Consider the following 22,463-nt stretch of genomic DNA (forward strand, 5'->3'; position numbering starts at 1 on the left):
CTGGGTTTGCCCATGCCTGGGCTATTTCATAGTACGGTAAGCCAGATGAAATGTGAAACATGATACATAGGACGTGCGCTGCCCCCTGCTCTGGAGAATATAGTGGACATTTCATGCAACGCATTCCCTCTATAAGAACATGAGATCCGTGGCCGTCGCTCACAGATCTCGGCCAGCTGGCTGATTTCTGTGCCACGTAATTCATCTGGAAAAAGTCATCAATAAAAAATAAAAGAAGGGGGCCGGAGAGATGAGACGAGTGGATCTCATACTGTTGCATTAACCATGAGGGGTGTCCCTCCTTTGTATTCCCCCGGCTTGCTTTTCATAAGAAGTTCAAAACAGGAATGAATGAAATTCATTAGCAGAAGAGAACACCACAGGTGCATTGGCTTTATAGAAATCTGATTGATTTGGGGAACAGCGGTAAAGCCGTGGACACAAACCAACGCCTGGGCAAGAGGCCAGGAGAACGGATCTGCACATTTCCCGCTGTCCCGGCCAGGCCGGTGGCAAGGCGTCTCCATTTTGTGTTGTTTGTTGAGAACATCCTTGATCTGCCAAGTTTTAATGAACTACTCCATACGGCAGCATAATTACTTCACTAACCCTGGCCTGTCGATGCATACAATATTTTTCCTGCTCATTGTTTATTACCTGAATGCATCCTTATCACAAAGTGAAGGAGACAACTGGGAGTGTGAGGTAACCCGATGATAAAATCGACTGCCATAAAGGTATGGCACGGACGTGATACATGAGCTGTTTTAGGACCAGGGCAGTATTTTTGAGATGTTATTGTCTGAAAGGCGACGCCGCATCCTGCGCTCCACAGTCACTTCGGTTTGAATGCTTCACCAGCTTCTGCACGCTCTCTCTCTATAATCAGGCAGCTGTATCACAGTGAGGGAGGAGACATAATTGCATGCTTTCTTTTCTATTGAGACCAATCCGGTGGGAAGTGTAAAAGTATCCACTGTTGTCTTGGTTACATGTTCTCGCTTGTCTTTTCTGCTTCTAAAAATAACACGGAGAGCTCTGAACTCAGAGGAAGCCCCCGTTTGTGTGAGTCAGTTTAAAAACAGTGTAAAACGCAGAGAAAAATAAAGAAAAAAGAATTACTGAACATAAAAAAAGTACATGTTGTTCATTTTTCTGAAAAAGTACAGATCCATTATGAGACAAGATGAGATGCACAATATTTATTTGAATTATCTGACCTGTCAGCAAATAATAATGAGGCTTAATTAATGAACATAAACATATTGCGTGTTAATAAACAAATACACACTATGACACAACAGATGATTGTGGTGGCTCGCGTTCCCCGTACTTGTGGTAGAATGATGTTCTCTGTGCACGAGCAATCGGACACTGGAACAGAAATTATACGGATTCCAGCATGTTGCTGTTGATCCTGGCTGGCAGGTAGGATTTAGCACAGATTTTCTTTTTACTGCATTTCGTATTCAGTCGTTCTGCTTTCAGTGTCCGTGTTGATGGTTGTATGTGTCGTACTGAACTGCACCTGTTCCTCGTGAAACACAGGCCAACATGCAGACACATTCTGAAACTCCATGTGATGCTAAGCTAAGTGCTATGAAGGTGAAAAGAAGACATGCTGACAAGCAATCATCTCACAAAAGTAACCGTAGAGATGATCCCAACATCATGGCTCTTTTACAACACGCTTATTAGAGATTAAATAACTCAAACAATAGATGATTGTAGATAGATAGATTCAATTTCATGGAATTCAGAGCAATTTCCATATTAAATATGACATTTTTGTTATCAGATTCTGAAATTATTTTTATTTTTGTCTCATTCTTCGAATACAAAATACATACGTTTGGGGTTTTGGACTATCAGGTATGTCATACATCAGAACCCAACATACACCTCATATTTCACCAACATGAATCATGTGTAAATATACATGTGGATGAAGTATTCTTTAGACTTCATTGATTTGTTGTATTTGCTCCTTCCCGTTTCTCTTGGCTCTCAAGCAAGCAAAAAGATTCTCGCTACGTTTTCTTACACCTGACATGTTATCGCTGATTTGCCTGTTAAAGCAGCTGCAAACACGCCTAAGCCACGGTAGATGCCACATCCTGTGGACGAGCTACTCCCATCATTCCCTCAGAGTTGTAACCGCCTGTCTGGGCCGGGTGGGTGATGTCACTGATGCTTTCCGGTGCACTGCTCCTGTAATGGAGTCAATTTAGCTCTCCGTGCTGAAGCATTTCTGTCCAGCCTCACCCCTTGATGGACACATTAGTCCCTCCACCCTCATCCCACATCTCTCATCTCACTTTCCGCTGCTTCCTCTCATCTTTTTCCTCTACACCTCTCCTATTTGATATCATACATTAACACATTTACACTTTGTTTCCTGGGCCACACTTCATTACTTTCGCTGCAAACTCCCCTTTCCTCTCCTGGAATAAATATAACAATAATGCAGCCACCTGCATGGAGGCACAATCATCATCATATCATAGTCAAATAAAATGTGCAGACGTGATTGAATGCTAATCAGTGGCACTGGGAGGATGGCGCTCTGAGGAAAACTGCACTCCCTGCTCTCAAAGACAGAGTTTCATAAACATCCTGTATACTGGTTGTCTGAGAGTGTATTTTGGAATGAAGTAAGCATCATTTTTACTGGGTTACTTCGTCTCTTAGAAACAGTTGTGTTGGAGTGAGTTGTATTTCAACACCTTACAATGAACCCTCATTAAAGCCGTTTCAACTTTGACCCCAGACAAATTTCACATTCTAGTTTCCTACCAAGCCCATAACTTTCTAATGCACACTCACACAGATCCAAAATCCAAAAACATCTTCTCCATCTCTATCTCTTCCATGACTAAACAAAGGAAGGATTAAGGCATCAGGATGATAAAGCTGTTTCCACACACAAGCGCTAAATTGGAATCTTTGCAGTGGAAAGTCAACTTTAAATAGCTCATTCTACGTTCATGCCGGATTAGCACTGCTGCACGCATGGTTCACTTGCTAATTTGACTAAATTGCCTTATGCAGAGGCATGAGATTAGGTGGTGTGACCTGCACCTCTGCCACATGGGCCACTGGCCACCATTCAGAGTTCATTCTGGGACGGAGGATATGCAATTGCACACCACAAATCTGGTCTGACTTTGTGGAGAAAAATTATCATTTACTGTGTGAAATATTAATGAGCTCTAAGAACAAGTGTAATATGCTGTTAATGATGCTAAAGTGTTACATGCAGTGTCTTCCATGAAGGATAAGTAAAATACAGAGTATTTTATTCTGAAGGGTAGAGGAGGAGAGTATTCTGGGGAGTGAGTCCAACCAAAGAGAGGGAAGGGAAAAAGAAATGACACCAAGGGAAGACCAAGAAGAGGAAAAACAAATGGAGAGGCAGGTTGAAAAGAAATAAAGAAATTGATGAGAGGAATTAAAATGGAATTTGAAGAACGGATGTGCCCTTGTATTACGTCATCGCCATTTGCAGACAGATCAAGTGTCTCAATCCCAAATGCATCTAAATCCTTGACATTGCTCTGAGCCTCGGTTTGTACTGCTCTATTTTATGGCCCTATGTTTCAGCTTAGTCAGCCAAATGCAAATGTGTCTCATATCCATTTTTATGTGAAAAGGGATTCGAGCTTCAAAATAAGAGCGACCACGAGGCAGAGGATCGCTGAGGTAAAGGCACAGAGAGACATGACTGTGCATCCGCACAGGCACAGACCTACTGTTCTGCTACTGTGCAAACATATGCTTTGCAAAATGCGGTACACATAGAGGAGCAGGCTGTGCACACATGAAACATTTACCTCCATCTGCAGTGGCAAAGACGGAGAGGGATGGCGAGAGAGGCTGGCTAAATCTGGCAACGACAACATTATTTTATTTGGCAGCAAGATTGATGGAACTCTTGGATTGAACCAAACATCCAATAAATGGAGTTTGGAAATTATTTAGAGACTATTGATTGTGCCTCACTAGTGTGTTTTTCTTCCATGCTCAGGCTTCTGCGCACTGAGTGGTTTCGGGAGAGCAGTGAGGAGCACAGTCAAGAAGCTGCCAGGAAAAATATTCCGGATTGGAGTCATGCTCTCGTCACGGTCGCAACCTTAACCTAAACTCCATCTAACTGAAGCTGTGTCTACGGCACTCCTTCATGCTGCCATGACTCAAAGTGCTGCAGTCTGTTACTTTGATTAACTGTAGCTCACCTCTCTCTCCCTCTCTCTCTTTCTGCCTACGGTATTTCCCAGCCCTTGCTCTATCGTTCACATTCCAAATCTCCCATTTCTGCCTGTGAGCACTCCGTTGCAAGTCAAGTAAAGAACCTGGCTATCAATATTTCATGTCAAAATACATCTCCTTCACTGTGTCCTCTTTTGCGAGAGCTTCCAGATCAAATGAGTGCTTTCACAGAGCACAAGGCAAATATCTGCAGTCTGCAAATTTCATCATTAGACTAGAAATATTCTCTCACTCCGGACTCATTTCTAATTAATCACATGAATGAATGAATTTATCTTATATTGAGAGCGTATCTAATGTAGTCTTGAAAATGGAGCTCCTAGTTGGCTGCAGAGCATCTGAACTGCAATTGTCTTTGCATGATGCTGTCCATGCAATGTTCTATATGGCTGGCTCAAGTGTGCTGCGTTTGCATACCGACAGTCATGCACACTAACCCGTGAACCGCACAGACATGTTGGCAGTGTGCACCAATGTAACATGCAGGGTGCATACACAGTGGACGGCTTGTATATACCATCTGATTAACTTTACTTCTTAACTTTTTTATATTGTATCCTTAGCTTTCCACCTTAGTAAATGCATCCAAGTATCTTCATCGAAGCCCATCATAATGTATTTACTTTTGAGAATGCATTTCGGTCTGAACTGCATGTGTCCACCCTTTTAATAACTCCACCCGATTAAGCTGCGGCTTGACCTTCTATGAAACAAGCTGAACAGACATCCATTTTAATGAGCCTGCCTTTGGCCCTATTTAGCCTTAATCTGACGTACTATAACAGCAGAACTAATTGGTTCGCCATTCCCATGTGCATGCAAGTGTTGCAATGACAAGCAGCCGGGACGTCACATGCACTTTAACAGGGCCGTTAAAGTCTGTCCTCTGGACTATGTAGTGTCATCAGAAGGATTAGGACAGCAGCACATCAGGTTGGGGGGGGGGTGTCGGCCCGTCTGTCGGACAGACAGCAGGCTGGATTTATACCTCTCCCCTGCAGACTTAATCCTAGCAAGAAGACAGACTCGAGCTTTCAATTAGGGAAGAGTAATTTGTGGAATTTTCTCGCGTTAAGTAAGACAAATTACACCAACATGATTAAATCAGCGGCCCTTTCAAATATAGAAAAAATGTTAAACATCTTAAAATGAATATTTAGCAAACTTCCAAACTATTTAACATACACACCATTCCTCTGTCACAACTTTTCACTGCCAAAGTGTGAGCGGCTACTCCAGACACATTCCTCCGGCTCTGAGGAGGTCCATCAGCTGAGAGCCTGCACATCTGGTGGTAAAGCCACAGATATGGAACAGCTCTCGACCGGAGGACTGAGACAAAATAAACAATAGTTTTAATGCCAGATCTCTCAAATGAACACGTCCTTCTGCTGCACCATTAAAAAAAAAAACAATTTGGGGTGTGAAGGTGATTCTTCAAGTGAAGAAAATTGATTTCTGCTTTTTAAAATTCTTGCTTGCTTCAGCTTTCTTGTCTGAACCTTCGTCACTCCTTGGCGTCTGTATATCTATTGTATGTACGCGCTCTTGATGTTACTTGATTAGATTAAAATGCTTTCTGAGATATACAAACACAGCCAAAAGATCACCGAAGCAAATCCTCCTGCTGACTCCAACAAAGATTAAACGCCATGCATTCATCCACTGTGCCATGTGAAGAAAGGCAATAAATACATATTGAAGTAATAACAGAGGGTGGATGAATCACTGCCTTGGCAGATTAATGCAACACATTATAATCCGGATTACCTTGTAGCTATATGGTTAAATGCTACAAGTTTATCAACTGCATTGTTGGTACTTCTATGTCAACATTAATGCAGTTTTAAAGTGATATAAGCGTGAATCGTGCATAGTGGTTGAAAACACGCTCTTGTAAAAGGCAAGAATGACAACATTGGAGAAGTGACAAAGGTCGGTGCTTTTTGCCTTTTATCAACAGTCATCCATCAGGATTAGTCCTGGTATTCGCTTTCAGACACCTTATTCATTACCTTGGAACAGGAGGCAAAAAAAAAAAAAACGATACGGATGCTTTAGTGTACAAGATGGCCCTTGGATATTGTCATGATACTTAAGGTGGATTTATTGCAAAACACTTGAAAAATCTTTATTTGAGTCAAGGCCAGAGATCGGGGCCAGTACAGGAAGTTCGAGCGCATGCAGGACTGAGACGTCTTGTGAGTATTCACATGTCAGCATAAATAACAAATGAAAATAAATAGATAGGAGTTTGGAAAGAAGGAAGAGATCTGACTGAAGAGGAAATAATCAATTTGGGCCCAATTGCGAACGGCAAGATGAGACTCGGATGAGATAAAGGCCGGAGAAGAAGTATATATATCGCTTTTCTATTTGCACACACACATCAGCAATATTTGACGAGAGTGCAGAAGCTGATCGGCGCATACTTTGGCTTCCTGCCTCTGACACGGGTCACATGGTCTGAGTGTGTCTTCATCCCTGCATGTCCTGCAGTCAGACAGGTCCCTCCCTCCAATGACAGTAAGCTGATTAAAATCACACTAGCGAGCTATGGGACTTTGCCTCTTGTCACCTTGCCTGACTTGACAGGCAGACAGGCATTTGTAGTTGAGATTTTTACTGATGTGTCTGACTGATTTATTGATTTTACGAACGTCTCGGCTGAATACTGAATGGCATAGGAAGAAAGGGATGAATATAATTGTTTTCCACCTACTGCTTACACACTAGATGATCATGGGATTAAGGCTGTGACCTTTGGATCACAGATAACGTTTTTGTTTTTTTTACTGAGTTTTGTTTTTTGTAGAATGTTTCTCCTTGAAATTATTAAAGGAATCGTAAAGCTACAATTAAATTTTCCATAAATGTCAAGTTATACAAATGTACATCTGTGCTTCCGTGACCAAAGCACAGCTGAATGGTAATGATGTATGCATAATGTTTATTATTGAAATTATGATAAATTACAAATATCAGGCTGTCAACACAACTACAGCTGGCACTGAGGGGAGTGCCATTAGTTTAGCAGACACCAAATCAAGTCTTGGAATCAGCCCAATTATTGATGCGTGATCCTGGGAATATTAGGATAATCATCCGTTACTAAAGTATTCCCATCTGGAGTGGGAACACCTAACATACAAACATATCTGTCCTCTGGATATCAGTGAAGACGCTCTTGAACCAAGCAGAAATATCTTCGACCACAGAGAGGAATTGCAGCATTGTGCTTAAACATGTATGACCGAAAATAAGAATGCAGCTTGTGAGACGTGTCTGAAATACAAGGTACATTCAAGGTTTCTTAAGAGTTACTGTGGTCAGCACTGAGGAACTGCTGAAGATGATGCAGGAGCCCCCCCCAGCCCCCACACCCAATAAAAAGAGGATATATAATAATATCATCTCTTCTGTCACTTTCTGGCATGCAGGGAGACGGCAAACAGCTGGCAGCGCAGCCCACGTTGACGACAACAGCTTGATGACATGAGGAAAGTGAGAAAGAGGGGAAGACGCCGTTGAAAATGCAGTCAGTCCATTAGAAGAGCCAAAATAGGAAAACTAAAGAGTAGGGAGGAAGAGGAGGAGGTGTTGATTCGAGCAAAAAGTGAAGAAATGCTAAAATAGCTGTTGCTTCCTCACCGGGCTTTCATTAGGCAAAGGCTAACAACTGGCTTCAGCCCTTTTAAAACCTGCTACTGATCTGCGCTATCTGCGATTGAGCTGAGGTTCTTAATTAATCTTGTTTGGTCCCGCCACCAAAGCTTCAGAGACCTGAAGGCCTGAAGTGTCGGGCAGTGAGAAAGACGGAGACACGATTCTCCTCTTTTCCATCTTTCACGAAAGCATAAACCCAACTGGTTTGCTTCTTCTTACCCTTAAACCGAGGACAGCAGATCAAAGGTGGTAGTACAGCAGCATCTCCACTGATTATGACTGCGTGAACACATTTGAACACAATGTTCATGTGCTGTCGACAACTATCTACAGACATGACAGAAAAACAAAAGAAACAGAAAACACTTGATAAGGTTAAAAAAAAATCAAATCACCATTGTGGGAAAGCCTTCAATCTGAGGGGTTATTCCAGGCAGTTAGACCTGAACGGTGCAGCACTTGCATTTCCCTGACATTTGCATTCGGGGCTGGTCGTGGAGGGTGAGGTACCAGCTGCTCTGCCTCTCACACAGCCTGCATAGGGATGAATTGCTCCCTGGGTGTCGATAAGTCACCATGGCACACCACAGTCACCATGGAAACTACGCAAACACAGCATATTAGAAGAAATAAAAAAAGAAGTTGATTACACATTCCTTTTTTTCTCTTTCAAGAGCGCTGTGGAGGGATGTTATTGGTCAGTGGAGACTGCACGGACTCAGAGAATATCCCTTTTATTTGTACAGATTCTCAATATGAATCAATTGACTCATGTAACCATCAGTCATTTCTCAACATGTCTGGATTGTTTGCATAAAAAAACCTACACAGGTTTTGTATTTAAATCCAACAATGATGTCTCAGCCACATCCCTGGAAGCCGCAAAGGAAGTGGAAACACCTGAGGAAGTACCTCTCAGACCAGTGGCACTAAATCATAAACGCACTGCTTGAATACCGATGCCCTCTCACATCACTGCTTCCAAGATGGAGCCATGCACAGGATCACTATTCAGCTTTCAGCGGCTCGTAAATAAAGACAACGACGTGGAGGGGGGGGTCGCAAAAACAGAGCGGGGGGAGTGAAAGGGTGAGGGAATCTGCCTTATAAGAGGAAACAAGGGGGTTGCAGGATGCTGTAATTAAAAAAATCAAGCGTCAATGGAGGTTATAAAAGCAGTCCAGGGGGGGTAAACACAGAACAGAGAGCAGGTGATGGATATTTAAAGAGAGACGGCAAAGGGCGAGTGAGCGCGACAATTGCATTCCTGTTTTGCGGCATCCCCAGAACGCTGGCTCAGCAGTATTTGCTGATGTGTGTTTCCGCATTCAGAAATATCGGTCTGCGTGTTGTACTTGTCGTCTCCACGATGTGTGCATTCGTTCATGGGCTAAAGGTGCTTAGTGAAGCCCATAATAGAAACCTGATGTTCATAGAACGATGACTGCTCTGCCCCTACATTTACCCCAATCGCTGATGTCTTCTGCAGAGACAAGGCAAACTAACCTTCCTGAGAAGCACAGGTGGAGGCATGAAGACAGGGTGGAGATGAGAAAGGCATTAAAAATAAGAGGAGGGGGGCACATTTGCCTCTTACCAGTAGCATTCTTCGCTCACTGCTGGTCCACGGCCACTCCCAGCTGTCAGTGGGAGTTATGTCTCTCTTTGACGGTGCTCAGACTTGGGGCTCGATGCCATTTTGCATCCTATGGACTTTTTTGCAGGTTGAACTTGCATCATAGACAGTGTGTAACAAGAAACGTAGGCTAATAAAATAATGCTTTCTTAAATAATTAATCATTTTCAATTACCAATGGATCAAATGGCTACTCAGATGCCTTTAGTGTCATGGCCTAGTCTTGTTACACCCTATAAGAGACTGAGTTTTGGCTTTCAGCTTTAATCAGAGCATCCAACGATACCAAAAGGCCAGCTGGTGAAATGAAAGCATTTATCCTCTGGAGAGACTGAAACGTCATCTGGATACTGTACTTGTTCTTCATACAGACAAGGAACAGCAGTTTAACTTAGACTTTAGGAAGTATTTACTGGACCCGCCAATGGCAGGACTCATTACCCATAAATGTAACAAAATGTAAATATGTACAATGAAGTGGTACAACCTGCTGAATGAGCATATGACCCACAGGCTGAATGTCACGTCTCCAGCCAGATTGTGGACAAGCGGCCATGCTAAAGCGTTAAAAGATTTGCTGCTCTCTGCAGCTGATGACGCTCTATCTTTTTAACAAAGCTCATAGTTAATCCATATCGGGAAGCTGTCATAGGCCAAGACTGCTGACGTAACCTCCTATGTCACACTGAGCAGGTCTCCCTCTCCTTCTGGTGAGTCACATTTAAAAAAAGATATGTCACTAATTCCTCTCTCTCCGTCTGTTTGTCCCTCTTTGCGTCTCGGTGTGCACGTCCTTCTGTCCGTGGTGCTGCAGAACCTGGACTGTGGCTGTCAAAAGAGATATCCATATTGCTTCACCTTCTCTTTTAACGCGAATATTGTATAATTACCATTTATGGTCTGATCCAAATCATCAGAAAACCCACTTCAATTTCAGATATTCCTTGAGTAACTAATGTAATTTATATGAAGGCAATGGTTGATAGAGGGATTAGGTTTAATTCATGCAGGGACTATGAAGACTCACGCCAGCGATAATCTAGAAGCTTCACCATTATTTGATTATGTTTGCAGGGTAAAGAGGATTTAGGTGCGAGCGCCGAAAAGCTAGGCTGTACTGATTAGAGGCCCGGTGGAACGCTTATGTAGCTACCGAATAGGAAGATGCAGATGAGGAAAAAGGTGAGCTCTGTCTTAAAAGAAAGAAACATCCTCACCTACTTCATGATAACTTTCCTTAAAGCCAAATAAGATAACGTAGTATGAAACCAATTCCCCAGGTCAGCTTCTCTGCCTCTTACAGACAGGCTGATACAATATAAATGCAACAGAGATCATTTAGTCGGGTCTCTCCCTCATTTTTCTCCCTACTTCACCTCATCTCAACTTAATTCTCCCATTATAAGAACACGGAAACGTCCATATGCTTGCTTCGGTGCTGTAAAAGCCTGGAAGGAACTGGACGGATGGAAAGTAAAAGGCTGTCTGCCACAATACGGAACAACACGCTGCTGGAGTTGCAGCACATCAATACTCGTGCTCTTCCCACATGTTCTTACATAAGATCAAATTTTAAGAGCGCCCTGGACCACACGTAAGCCTGTAGGCACAACGAGGAAACTTGCTTTCTGTGGGGTGAAATATGAATAATGATGCAATTATGGAAAAGACAATTTAAAAGAAAAATACAGTGGTCCATGAAATCTACATATTTTCTTAACTTAACATAAGTGATACCAGATATGGCTGCAGCAAGCACACACACACAAACACAGGAGGGTGATGGTTTGTTGTTTTTCTTGATGAGATGTTGCAACTATTTCACTTTAACTTCGAAGGAGTTCACTATTGATTGTTCCATATGCTCAAGGCAGAAAAAACAAGAACACCATTTGTAACTTTCTTTCTCTCTTTAAGTTTAAAGGAGACATATTATGAAATTCTCCCCTGTTTCTACACTAATATATGGTGGTTTTAGCTCATTACCAACCCCAAAACTGTGAAATTAAACCATCCAGTCAATTCTAACTAATCTGAGCGGATGGACCTTAGAATTAAAAAGACCACATGGTGGGCTATATAGACATCAAAAAATTATTTTATGCATTATATTTAATGAAATGAAGCAATCAACTAACATAAATTCCCTCTGAGGATGCAAAATTTGGATCTGCTTACTGGTCACTGTCCAGTGGAATATCAGAGTGTGCCCTCAATAGAGGAATCTCCCCAGCGATTGCTCCAAAGCGTTCATCCATATCTACTGTTTTGACAGATTCCTTGCCTCCTCCGCCTGGCATTCATTTTTGGCCTCAATTTTTAGATTTCTTATTCTGACAGTTCTTCTGTACATACAGCATACATCCCACTGGTGAACTAATTCCCTGCATTCTGCGTGCATAGACTGGTCACCTCACTGCTGCCCTTACGATGTCATTCCTTTCCCTTTCCTTTTCTATATCTTATTTTTTGAGTGGTTTGTTGGTTTATGGTTGCAATTTGAGGCCAATTGCGATTCATCAGCAAAAGCAGACGGTGAAGAGCAGACTTGACTGTCTCTTGTGGAATATGAGCAATAAATATGAAAGCATTCAGACACGAGGAACGTTATGTCATTACAGCAACAGTGGATGACTAACTTTGAACATAGAACATGGCTGATGTGCGAGGAGGAGGGGATAGAAAATGCAATTTGAAATGTCTGACGAGTCGAAACATTGGTCTCTTTATGCTCTAAAACCCTGACCATTATTTTCCAAGGCTTCTCAAATTGAATGGACTAAAAACCATAACAGGGGAACGATTCCTGACTGATGGGTGTACTGCGGCTTTAATATTTCACCTAACACCACTAAAATTCTGAAAAGCTTTGCTCTAACACTGACTAAGAAGAGGCCACTCTCACAAACAGAACTATGCATATTTCAAAGGTGAGCATGATGGGGATCCATGTGGCACCTGATAACCTCAGTTGATGACACCAGATGCAGAGACTCATATGTTAATAAATAAGCTGTCGCCAAATCACAAATTGTCTGGATCAGAGTGTTTGAGACATTAATATTTATTAGGTTACAAACAATCATTACGCTTATCTGAGCTAAATAAATAATACATAAATAAATAAATAAATCACATTCCCTGTCATGCTGACAGAAGACACTTCCAGTGTAAAAGCATAGGCAGGTGACAAAACTGTATTTGCAAGTAATATGCAGCAGGAGAGGAATAATGCTCGGCCACGGTAATGCATTTACACAATAAAATACAAAAACAAAACGTAATGTGATTCAGACCCCTTGCAGGAATTCAACAGTTGGGATGTGGTTTCCGCTCAATGAGTCTTGTGCTAACTGTATTTGTTGCACAGCAAAACGCGCATGAGTCATTGTAAACAAAAGAGGGTCAGAGCAGCACAAATCCCTCTGGTCCAATATCAAGGATGACACGTTCTACTGGATTAACAGAAATGATCGCCTACAGCATGAAAACAATGACATCCATCAGACAGTTTTCATGATTGCCACTGTAATATTATATAAGTGGCTGTAAACTATGGAGGCATTCAAGGAAAATTGAGAATTATTCTATTTTGTGTTGCTTAATAAAAATATACTTTCAATAATGTGGCGGAAATTCTTCGAATGAGTCCTCAGGTGCAATCTCCTGCAGATGCACATAAACATCAAAGACATTGCAAGATCTTGTTGCACAAACATCTTGATTTGTCCCTTGGATGTTCACCTGGGATAATCCAAGCACCAGATAACAACCAGACACAAGATGCAGTAGCTCCCTGCCCATTCCTCCTCTGTCCACTCAACCAAACATCACAGTACCACAGAAAAGCCACTGCATTAGCCCGTGGCCTCTCTGTTTTGACCATTGCATTCATTATTCATTGGGGAAGGATTTGAAAAGATCCAGCTCAGCATCCTGAGGCGTATTCTACATGACTGAATCTCTTGCATTACCCTCGCTCAGCCTTTCTGCACCAACAGTATATTTTCTGCCACACCCTCCTTTTCCATCACGTGTGGATTTCTCTGAATAAAAAACCTTGACTGCTTTTTCAACCAGTAGTTTCCTTTTTTCTCCTCCAAAGAGGCCGTGCACTGCAGCACTGCGGTTTAATCCTAACTTCAGTGACCCCGCTAAAAAGGTCAGCCCTCTCATGCTTGACCTTTATTTAAGGGCAGAGGACCATAGGTGTCATAAAGCAGCACATAGGACTCTAATATCTGATTAGGGCAGTCTAGGAAAGAGGAAAAGAGTGAAAGGAAAGGAGACAGAGAGGGCGACAGAACGTACACACTAGAAATAGACCTTGTGATTGCATTTGACAAAGAGCCCAGGTATGTTTGAATAAAAGCACACAGATGTGTACCAGCCTGGTAACGGTGCTTCCTTTGGTCAAGCGATTTCAAGGGTTCTCGCTTGACGATTCTTGCCGCGTTACTTGGCTTCCCCAACTTCAGGGAGCTGCCATCTGACAGTAAAGCAGGAGTTTATTTCCTAATGTATTATCAGTTGTGGACAGCCTTAGTGCAATCAGAGGGCTGAGCTTTAAGGGTCACATTCAAATTCTCTTCACGGAGCACTTAGCGGAATGTCAATACAACCTGGACTAAGGTGGGATTCCCCTTTAAGGTTTCACAGGCTTCCCCCTGCATGAAAGTGAAGCGGTCAGCATTACTAAGAGATGTGTGTGTGTGTGTGTGTGTGTGTGTGTGTGTGCGTGTGCAGAACAGGGACTGCACTGTGGAGGTAAATCACTTTAAATGTCACGGAGCGTATCAAATTACCCTGCTTCTGTCACCCGAGTTTGCCTTAAATTAGATATTGGCAATCTCCTGATAATTGATTCTTGTGATATACTGCTAACTTCAGTGAGGGCTGAATACAATTATTAAGCTGACTGTCAGCCGCTGATGAAGAAGCCCCTTCAGGAAAAACAAGTCACGAAGGAATGCAATATGTAAGAACTGGACCCCATTTGTATTTTATGCAATTTCAATATTTTTGCCATTTTCTAAGATGAATGCTGAGTTTTGAATTTTTATACAAGGCACTCGGGCTGTGAAATTGAATCCATAATGATTTCCAAACTGTCTCAGCCAAAGGGCTATATTGTTTGATTCAAGGATAGAAGCTGCAATAGTTCATCAATGGGGCGGCGGCTGATATAGGGGGACTTAGTCATGCACCCTGATTATGATCGTCTAACATAGAATATAATGCCAACCAGTCCTACCCTGCACTCTCCAGTGATTAGATCAGGACACTGGATACTAAAGGTAAATTACTACAGGGATTGGATTTCATCAAAGTTGACCTATAAGGACAAAGCCAGCATGGGAACTGGATGACGAGGAGGTGGAGCTGAGGTGCCATACCAGGCACAACATTGATGTTGCTATACATCCCAATTTTTTTTATCAAGCGCAAAAGAAAGCCTGCATGTGACTGACACAGCAGTTTTCTAAACATGTGCTTGTAATCAGATCAATGTGCTCGAGATAAATATAGTAAATGGGCAGTAAGAATAGACACGGCTGCAACAAATTCTGCAGTCGCTCTGTCAAATTCAAAGCAGAGCATCCAATCAATGAGGAGGACTGACACACAATAGGCCGGTAAAAAGAGACTTGCGCCGCTCCCTCTAGGAGAAGCGCCATGCCGCACGTCACTGAGGGATTTGGTCTACAATGTCATAGTTTATCCTCGCACAGGAAACAACATGAGAAGCTGACAGATACCGATCAGTTTGTGAAAGGAAACCCTTTATTTATCAGTGCCACAAGTGTATGTTTTACATCGCCATGCCGTCCGCTGGTACATCACTTCCACCTCTCATGTGCCTTTCTCTTCCATTGCATCCGCACAAATTGTCAACCAAATGTTTTTTTCTATATTTAAATTCATCACTAACAACAGTTGCTATGTACAAAGATGGGTAGCTGACAGATGGCACAATAAAGCGCCTGATGACAGATGACGGGACAGCGCAGACCTGCTCAGGTGGTGGTAGGACTTTAAAAAGTCTGCTGTTAACGTGCCATGATCCCAGCAAAGCATTTGGCGCTGAATGTAATCAAGAAATGTGAGACGGGGGAGGTGTGGGGACATTTCCAGTTTACGTTCCTTACCTTGGCAGCCACCGAGGAGCCGGGCTTCTCCAAAAGATCCCACAGCTTCTTCCTCTTCTCTGGACAGCAGGTGTTATCAAACTCTCCCTCTCCCTCCCTGTCCCTCATCGTCTCTGCCTCCCTCCGCAGCTCCTCGTTCATCTGCTCCTTTTTCTGGTGGTAACGGGCCTGGCAACAGGACTCCAGATAGATCTCGTCAATCCCCCAGTAGTCTAGCTCTTGGCCAAATGAAAGAGCGCACATCTCCTCCATCATGTGCAGCTTGCCAGTGCGGTAAAAGTTCAGAATGGAGGTGAAGGCCCCAGGGTGCCGGTCGAAGAAGTACTCATTTTCATTGAGGCTGTAATCATCACAGATTTCCATCAACGACTCATGGGTGTTGCAGTCTCGAAGCCTGCCAAGCCGGGTTCTGGGTAGCCGGTCCAGAGTCCGCCACAAGACCTCGTGGTTTAGACCTCCGACGTTAAGGCGGACTCTGCGGGAGCGGGCTTTGTTGCGGATGATGTCGATGGGTTCTGGAGGCAGGGATGGAGTGGTTCTGATGTTGGTGGGCTTGAGCCCTGCTGGTCCAAGCTTCTCAGCCATGGTGATGGAAAAAGAGACTTATTGGGGAAGATGTTACAAGGCAAAAAAATATTTAATTAAAAGTTTAAATGTGTAAAATTATGTCGGATCCTCTTCTGGGATGTGCCTCCATGGCTGAAAAAACAAAACAGACAGTTTGTAAGGCGATGAAGTGATTGGCTGCACATAAGTTCATCAGTCCAGTATGGAAGATTTGGATGAATTGCAACATTCAACAGGGATTAAATGCTCTGTGCTATGAACATATAAAAGCACCAGCTCAGCTGTTACTTAATTTGCAGTCAGAAATAGCCAGAGTTGTGCAGTGTTATTGATCGCTTTCATCACATTTCACAAAAGGTGTTAGAAAGAATCAATGATTTTGTTTTAACAGTCAATATGGCTGCTTTAGTTTTGCACTCCACTCATGCACTGTTATGGCTGTATCGAGAGGAACTCCTTCTGGAGCAAAACTATCTGCTGCCCATCCATCCAAATTGGACTCGGGAAACAAATTAGCTGAAAGAAGCCATCAAATCCACTGTCGCGCTTCAAACATTTTTTTAGAGGAGGCATGCGTGCCAGAAATGTCAGGAGTCTTATTTAATTTCTCATTTTCCAACATTTGTATCCTCGCCACGTTTTGGCCATTCCTCACCTATTCAGACTTTGGAGATGACAAGAGACACTGGATTTATTAAACAGAGCAGTAAAATGGCCCTTACATTTTGGCTCAGTACAGGAAATTGTGCAAAAAAAAAAGTTATAAATTGCAGTCTGTAGTTATTAATTAAACAGGTCAGAGGGAATTGAACCACCCAGAATGAGAGATAAGAGAATGTTCCTGGATGCAACAGTCAGTCTGATGATTATTTTTATTTTTTACATCATTTGTACCAAAGCATCTGCCAAGAAGCAAGGCTTATAATATACAAATGCAATCAAACATGTCACTAATAAATAATGTCTTGACTTGTTGTGCAGTCTGAAAATCCTCCAGAACCTACCTGGTTAAACTATGTTGCATTTTATGTTCTGTGTGTGTCTCATCATCCAACACCTTTAACGTACATTCCTCTTTCAAAGCACGGCTTGTGTTGTTAACTGTTTAAAGTGTCTGGGTTTGGGGGGAAAAAAATAAAAATAAAAGTGGCAGATAAACAGTCTCCCTCACCTTGTCGAGATGAACCACCTTTTGCATCCAAAGTCCGCTTGTTTCCTAATCATGGAGTACAAGATGAGAAGCGAGCCGGGGATCTCCCTTCAGTCAAGCGGCCACGACCGAAGCCAGCACTCCGCAGGCGCCGCGCAACCAACGCGCGTCCCGCATTTTAATGAAAACGAGTGCAAGAAGAGAGGGATGAGAAACAAAGCGCGAATATCTTCCTCTGAAATTTAATCACCGAAACGGAACCACGGTTTCGCCATCGGGAACAATAAGGTGAAAGAAAAGTCCTGCCGTTATCCCAAAGCTTTCAGCGCGCGTGGAAGACGGAACTCACTGGGTGGCTGTGCGGCAGACGCCGTGGCGCGTAAAAGGCAACGGGAAGGCACGGGATAAGCGAACTGCAGTGTCCCGCTGCACACTAGTACACGAGGAGGAGTTGAGGGGTGCGCACGGGCTGCGCCGCATCACAGAGGTGAAAACATCACTACAACTGGTGGAACATTATATTCTGGAACACAATGAAAAGAGCGCGTTCCATTCCGGGGAAATGTGGGAAGAGAGTTAAGTGGAGATGATTATTTTTCTCATTGTTATTTCCTCTTTATTTTAGTCTCTATTACAGAACACAGACTCAAACACAGAGACCATCATGTCTCAGAAATCACATCATCGGCCATGGAAGGCTAATGTTGGAGTGCTGGGAGGAAATGACATTTGGTGCACAAATCGCCTTTCAATGAAATCACCATGACATTTGTATTTTGATTACGATTATAAATGCAACACAAAGCATTTCAATCAATAAATGGAGCTCTATTTGACCCATGATGGTCCTGATCTTTCTGCTCGTACTTGTGAGCGCATTCATCAGGGAAGCAGTGGTCCAATTCAGACAGACACACCTCACTTCTAACAATCAAGAAAACCAACTTATCTATCAGTGATCAATATGTATTGATTTGCCCAAACCCTGGCTTTAAATAAGTGAAATATTACATTATGTATCCCTTATATGCAGCGTCTCCTCTTTCTCATACTTAATTTCTCCGTCCCTCACGCTTACTTCATGTGAATAAAGTTCATTATATGTCAGTCCAACATTCCCCTTAGCCACGCATTTATACAGAAATGTGATTATAAACTGCCTACTCATTATTGATTACCTTGCCATGTTCCTTCCTTCCTGTGGTAAGTGATCAATAATGCTGCATTGATCAAGCATGTAGCCTCTGTGTGCACGGCAGGTATGGTATGCTTTGTTTTAACTGTGTGAGCGCCGTTGCTTGAAGGTTAATAGTGTTTGACATTAGCTGTGTGAAAAAACATGCATCTAAGACTTCAGCTGAAGACAAACATTTTTAACATTTACCATGGTAGCATTCATAGGACAGTGTTCACGAGCAAAATGGTTTTAAATAATTAAATTCAATTAAATAATTGAAGGATGTAAACTATTCTCCTGGTGACAAAGCCGCTCGTGACACAATTGTTTATTACTCAGGTTACAGGGAAATGATTAAAGGTGATTGACTGTGTCCTCATCCATTAATTATTATAAACAGACAGCCAATCAGGTCTCCCGTGAGTCAGTATGTGTGAGGCAGAAGTGATGCAAAATAATCAGCAGAGCGCGGCTGTGCACCACAGCTTCTGGAGCAGGAAAATGTGTTGTGAGTACTAATGTCGTACTTTGTGCAGTAGCGGCTCGGGCGCTATACGAACTCCACTTGCCTGCACGGATTCTCTGAAGACAGCCTCTGTGGGTGGGGAAACTCCAGTTATCAATAGGTTGATATCTGTAATCATTCAATTTCTATATAAAAATCTGTTGATGCACTGTATGATATAAAAGACTGAAAAACAAATGTTCTTCCTACGAGGAGGTAAAAGAGACGATGCTACGCAGTTAATATGACTATTTTTAATGTTCTTGTGTACTACGTGGGTATGTGTACTTGTGTGGGTTGTTGCCATAGCAACCCAAATTGTAGCATCGTTCTGGAGCAACTCTTTTGATCCGTGAAGCCAGATAGACTTGGATGAACTGTTTGGTCAATTAACCTTTGCTCTATGTAATTATCTGAATACATTATGCAAGCTGGCAGAGACACCCTGATGTGATAATTGGGGACTGAATGCCACGCACAAAAATGTATACGGCACATTCTGTGAGTGAAAAACAAGTCATAAACAAGAAGCAAAAAGTAAGGAGCTCGCCTTACTTCATAGTCATCTCCTGCTCCTCCCTTCGTAAGCAATGCGAGTTGGCGCTCTCATCCCTGAGTTGTAACTATCTGTGATGCGTTTCCTTTCCAAATTTACCCATAGATGTGTCCACTCCCCCAACAGAATAACACTTGGAGGCCACGACTCTTCCGATGAGCGAAACATACCATCATGTGTTTATCATACCTTTGTCACGGAGAGCAATGCGTAGATCTGTTACTGTTCCGTGGAAGTAGCTTTTCGCATATAGATGATGACAATGTTTCTACACTTGGGCGGCGAAAGAGTGAATATGTGCATAAAAGAGACGCTCCCCAACAGCAGATTTAAACAAAAGAGCTGCTGCATTACGTGCAAAATGGATCCCTGCCAAAGAATGAAATGAAGATGACTGTAATTAACTGAGAGTTTCTGCAGGAGCGGAGGGGGAGAGCAGCAGTCACTTTCAACTAGATTACAATAATAAGCATTCAATCAATGTGTGACTCCTTTCTATTAATAGAATGCTGCAATAGATTAAAATACATGCACTGGAAAAAATAGACCTAGGTGGGCACGTCTAAAAATGCAAGCGATTCTCTCCCACTTTATTTCTCTGCCGCCGGCACCACGTTTTTAAGATATAATATCCTTTTCAAAGTCGGCATTTATTATTTTGTGAAATTCAAAGTTGAGGAAGTGCAATGTGAGGACAGGTGTGTTTGAAGACGAGGCACCATGTGTTTGGGTATACGTGTGGTTGCGTCTGTACAAACACACACAGACACACGTGTGTGTTTGTCAATAAGTGGGCTGAAAGACGCCATAGTAGTGGCCTGTTTATTCTCTTTGACTATTTTTAGCCACTGGCCATGTCAAGGTCCACACAACGTACTACCCACAGTGGGCAGCAGGGGCGTTCAATAAAATGGTCTCTGGTAGACCAGAGTCGTTTATCTATGTCAGCTCTTCATTCATCCAGTTAAACACACCTGTTCACATGCGATGCTGCCAGCAATTCTCTGGCTTGTTCTAGCGCTCACTATTGAAGTGAAAGACAGGAAGGAGCGACCGTGTTATGAATAGCAATTCATTCACTTGCGGTGCAGCTTGAATATTAGGGATGCACCTCTGAACCTTATCTCCATTCTGGATCTGACAAGATGAAGTTGAAAGTTTAATTTTTTCAAACCACCTGCTTGTCACCATGCTTTTATTTTTTTTACTTTAGCGCAAGACGTGTAAGAAATCAGTTACATTTCTCCAAAAATATGTGCCGATGTAACGATTTTACTGTCATCAGCTTATATTACAGTTTTTCTCGATTGGTTTGACTCATTTCTTGATTCTGAAATTACATTCTCAAAACAATACGGACAAATCTCCAAACCACTTGGCAATTGCTCACAACAGAATTTAATTTCTTCTTAATTTCATCAAATTAAAAATGCCCTAGTCTGTTTCTGTGCATCTTTGCAAATGATTAAGTACAGGTAGCCCGCATTTAGTACAATTTTCAAGTGAATAGATCTTGTTAATGATTAATCTACTGATTGTTGGCTTCTCAGTCTAATGGCTGTTCCTTCAAAAACATGTCAGCATTATTTCATTGTATAATCCATCACATGCACAATAGTCTTTTCAACTGTAAAAATTAATCAACAACATGTAGTAAAACCATGAATACCATACACGAAGCTCTTTGAATAAAGGACAAATTGATTACGCTAATTGACAGTCAGGTGAAACTAGAACTTTGACTAACGAAACAGGAGTTTCCGATGACCAATCAAACACAGCGTGTTTAGTTACCTGCCAGGCATGTAAAGCTAGAACAGGACAGGGACAATTTCTGATGTATTTATGTTATTCCGTACACAATCTAATTTTTACCCTGATATATAGAAGTTACTTTATGCGTGTAAATATAAAGTTAGTTTCCTTGGCAGTATGAATGACTATATGTGCACAGAATTTAGATTTAACTAATGAGTGAACAGTTTTGAGATAAATTATCTTTTGCAAGTGAGCTAGTTTTGAGAATTTCATTTCAGTTTCAAGACGAGAAAAGCACACGGAGAGCGCAAACCTCCGCCAAGCAGCTCATTTCCCGCGTAATCGGATTCACACCGTCCACATGGCGATCTGGATCATCACCAAAAGGTTCTAAATTGTTCTTGGTATCTTTATACAGCAACCATGAAAAGTAAAAATGAATCGGAGTGAATGTGTATTTGATATGATTTTTGAATCTGTAGATAGGTGTTACGAGCCGAGCAAGGATTTTGACCCAAGAATGCAGAGTAGACACAGTCAAGAACAGTTTTTATTTTAGTAAAATGAATCAAACGAAATATCAAGATAGGGAATACGGAATGACACATAGAACGGGAGAGCCTGAAAGTACTGAGGAAACAGAAGATATTCTGGCAGAGAACTGTCCAGAGAGGCAGCAGCTGATTAGGTGAGATGTGTAACAGGTGCGTCTTGTTCAGTTCAGTTCAAAGATGCCTCTTGCTGCAGGCTGTCTGCTCCTGCACAAAGTCACCAGAGCTACCCTCACAAAGGGGGTTTTAAAGGTCCCGTATTATGAAAAACTCACTTTTCTTATGTTTCTACACTATTATGGTGAGTTTGGGTCCACATGAACCCAAAAACAGCTGAATAAACCATCCAGTCAATCCTTCGTAGTTTGTGTAGGTCTGTAATCACCAACTGGAACGCGTCTGGAAGAAATCTCTCCCGGCTTGACGTCAAATGTTTTAGTGTGTGCTAAACATTTTGCGCCAGACTGCTTTAAGAATCT

At 42.3% G+C, this 22,463-nt stretch overlaps 1 protein-coding gene across 1 annotated transcript in view; it reads right to left on the reverse strand.

Annotated features, from left to right (window-relative positions):
- LOC137913832 (potassium voltage-gated channel subfamily B member 2-like) overlaps positions 1–16,305 on the reverse strand; it is a 58,606-nt gene extending 42,301 nt beyond the window's left edge. Inside the window, exon 1 of the mRNA XM_068757466.1 lies at positions 15,721–16,305. Coding sequence (XP_068613567.1) covers positions 15,721–16,305 — 585 coding nt within the window. The remainder of the gene's footprint in view (positions 1–15,720) is intronic.
- Between the last annotated feature and the right edge of the window lie 6,158 nt (positions 16,306–22,463).

This window comes from Brachionichthys hirsutus, unplaced genomic scaffold (genome assembly GCF_040956055.1).
Source record: "Brachionichthys hirsutus isolate HB-005 unplaced genomic scaffold, CSIRO-AGI_Bhir_v1 contig_424, whole genome shotgun sequence".
Lineage (NCBI taxonomy): Eukaryota > Metazoa > Chordata > Actinopteri > Lophiiformes > Brachionichthyidae > Brachionichthys > Brachionichthys hirsutus.